The sequence below is a fragment of the Girardinichthys multiradiatus genome, chromosome 19 (assembly GCF_021462225.1).
Source record: "Girardinichthys multiradiatus isolate DD_20200921_A chromosome 19, DD_fGirMul_XY1, whole genome shotgun sequence".
Lineage (NCBI taxonomy): Eukaryota > Metazoa > Chordata > Actinopteri > Cyprinodontiformes > Goodeidae > Girardinichthys > Girardinichthys multiradiatus.
In genome coordinates, this window is record NC_061811.1 from 17,997,965 (window position 1) to 18,001,157 (window position 3,193).

The 3,193-nt window shown below is 46.0% G+C and overlaps 1 protein-coding gene across 1 annotated transcript; it reads right to left on the minus strand.

Annotated features, from left to right (window-relative positions):
• Window positions 1-356: 356 nt before the first annotated feature.
• Window positions 357-2,932, minus strand: insm1b (insulinoma-associated 1b). Its single transcript, XM_047345523.1, is given in 2 exon segments — window positions 357-2,716; window positions 2,718-2,932. Coding segments are annotated over 2 exon segments (1,485 nt in total). The 5' UTR covers window positions 2,895-2,932; the 3' UTR covers window positions 357-1,408.
• Between the last annotated feature and the right edge of the window lie 261 nt (window positions 2,933-3,193).

The following is a 3,193-nucleotide window of genomic DNA, read 5'->3' on the forward strand; positions in this document are numbered from 1 at the left end:
CGGGTCGCTTGAGAATTATTTTAAACAAATATGTACATAACTTAAGTGTACGAACTGCTTATTTTATGTTTTCACGATAAATCCATACATTTGCCCCATTAGAATAAAAGATAAGTCAAACATTAATTTAGATAACATCTAAAAGTTGGAAGTGATTTTTCCCCCTTTAATTTTCAGTTTTCTTTGGATTGTTATACTTTAATGTTTTAAATGAGAGAAAGAAAATCATAGAAACAAAATAAATAAAGCAAAACATAAAGTGGATTGTTTAATAAGTACATTTAATCCTACTAAATGTATTTATTTTTAAAAGAAGTAGTTTATTTGAAAAAGTTCAAGCACTCTCAGCCCGTGTGTCTTTTTGAAAATATTTTTATTTCGATAGACACCAACGATATACACATACAATCAAAGCGCTATAAAAGCCAACATTTAAGAAAAATAACTTGTCCTTAAAAAAGATTGCATCTAAGGTAAGAGCTTTACGTTTTTCTTTATTATTATTATTTTTTTAACACAAGAGCTGTGAAGATTGATGATTAAAACCCGACCCACGACAATTATCACAACTAATAAATTAAAAAACAAAACTTAAAAGACATTTGGCTATACGACATGTAAACTGCCAGAACGATTCACAGGGGGAAATAAAAGAAATCACAACAATAAGTTACATAAAATAATTAGAATAAATAAATAAATATGATGGAAAAATATTGCAACAATCTTCAATAATAATGATAATAATAGGAATAAAATATGTGCCAGCATTCAAAATTAAAACAATCTATGTTGACTTTTTAAGGCAGTTATACAGCTGGATTTGGATGTGTATGCAAACTATTTAAGACTAGGCTTTTCTGTTTACTAAAGGCATTTGTGGTTCTACTAAACAGGGAAAATTCTTCAGTCAAACTTTTTTTTCCACCAGGACAAAGTTGATAAAGTTCTGTCATCCACAAACAAGCGTAAAGCTCCAGTGATAGAGCAATCACGGTCGGTGAATTCAAGAGACTTTGATGGGGAGGAAAAAAGAGATTTCTGAGATTTTTTAAAGACATTTCTTAGGTCTAGAAGCTATCATTGAGCATGTGCTGTGCTAGAAAAATACCCTTTAACAGTCAAACTAACGGGTTGTAGTCATTTTCCTCCTCTTGATAAACTAATTTGAGAAATAAAATCTCAAAATAGGCCTATACGTAATTCAAATATAGAGACAAGCAATCAACAATCACTGATTGGCATGAAAAAGACACCACTTAAACATCAAACAGCCCTGCCTTTCATTGGCCTAAAGTTATGGCATTGGGCAACTTTTATGATCATTATTTTATTTTTTTAACCCAAAGCCACTCTTTTGTTTCTATTTTTATTTCCCTCATCAAAAGGCACAAGTTCTGTGTTATCTTCAGCAGGCTGGGCGCACCGGCATCTGGAGCAGGATCACCTGCCTGTTCTCCGAGGGGTGGCACTTGTTTATGTGCCTGGTGAGCCCCGGCGAGCTGTAGAGAGTGGCGGGGCAGTATTTGCACGGGTAGATCTGGGAGGAGTGCATGAGGCGCAGGTGTCTCTCCTGGCCGGCCCTGCTGGTGAAACTCTCCCCGCACACCGGGCACAGCAGGCAGTCGACCGGGCTCAGGTTGAGAGGGCTTTGGTTTGACGCTTCCTCTGATGATGCTGAGGAGGAGGAGGAGGAGGGTGCGGACACTGGAGCCTGCTCTGCCGCTGCTCGGTCGCTGGTTTGAAACCCGTGCTCTTCCAGCACCTTCTTCTGCAGGGCCTGGTGAGCCAGGATGTGTTTTCTTAGGTACGCCTGCCGCTTGAACCTCTTCCCGCAGAACTGGCAGTCGTATGAGCCGTCTTCAGAACCCGATTCAGACAACCCGGGACTTGGGGTGTCTCTATCACTCATGTCTTTGGCTTCGTCGGAGACTGACCTGACGGCCAGCGACTGCATTTTGGCCATTTCGGATTTAACGCCCTGCGCGGGCGGCACCGCCGAAGCGCCGGTGCTGGTCCGCGGTTTGTGCCAGCGGCGGTGAGAGGCGAGGTTTGCCGGGCAGCTGAACATCTTGTCACACTCGGGACACCGATACTCGACCCTGACTATACGGGAGCATTTGTGCTGGGCCAGGGAGAAAGGATCCGCGTACGCCTCTTTGCACAGCTGGCACACAAACTCCCCTAAAGGTTTGGTTCCCCCGGAGGATTGCGCCCTCGGCTTCATCTCCACCGGCCCCTCTTTGATTTTCAGCCCGAGGACCGGAGAGGTGGTCACCTCGTCTTCAAAGTTGAGCTTTCGGATGGCTTTGGGTTTCTTGGAGGCGGCTTTAGGTTTGCGCTCTGCTCCATCGGCTGCGGGTCGTTTGGTTGCGACCCGGTTGTTTGGTACTGATAGGCTGTTGCTGCTGGTGCTGCTGGTGGTGGTGGTGATGGCTGCGCCGCCGCGGCTGCTGTTGCTGGTGCCGATTTTCAGGTCGACTGGTGCGTACAGGAGGTGGTCCAGGCCGGAGAGCGAGGCCGGTGTTGGGAATGACTCTGCAGAAATAGGCGAGCCCAGATTGAAACTTCGCTCGAAATATCCCCTGTCGTGCTCTTTGCTGATGGGTCGGGTGGGGCTGTAGATGGCTTGGCACACCGCTTCTGGATTGCCGAACTGCTCCGGCTTTTCCAGTCTTGGCACCGGCGCGTCGGCCGCGACGAAATCTGGTGAAATCCGGCGATGCTGAGGCGCGGTCGGGACTGGACGCAACGGACATCGGCGGGGAGGGGTCCACCTGACTCGGAAAGGCAGCTGGGGCGTGTAGCTCCTGGAGATCATCCTCATCAGATCGAGTCCTGTAGGAAACATGTGCGGATTTCTTGTTTCTTTTCACCAGGAATCCTTTGGGCATCTTGGCGAGCAACAGCGGGAAGGCACTTCAGGGAGGTGAGTGAAGTGTGGAGTATCCAGGTTGGTTAAAAATATGGCAACACTAGAATTTTTAGGGACTTTTTTCGCCCTTCTATATCGATCCTTCTGTTCCTGAAATGTTTTCGTCTCCAAGGCATAGCTCCACTCTTTTTATGCCGGAATGATGCTATTGTTCTCGCCCCCCCTGTTGCAGCATCCCCGACCAATGGGATGAAACCGAGATCCCAGAGGATTTGATTGTGGGAGGGCTCAGCGCCTGGGTTTGGTGGATTTCGTTGG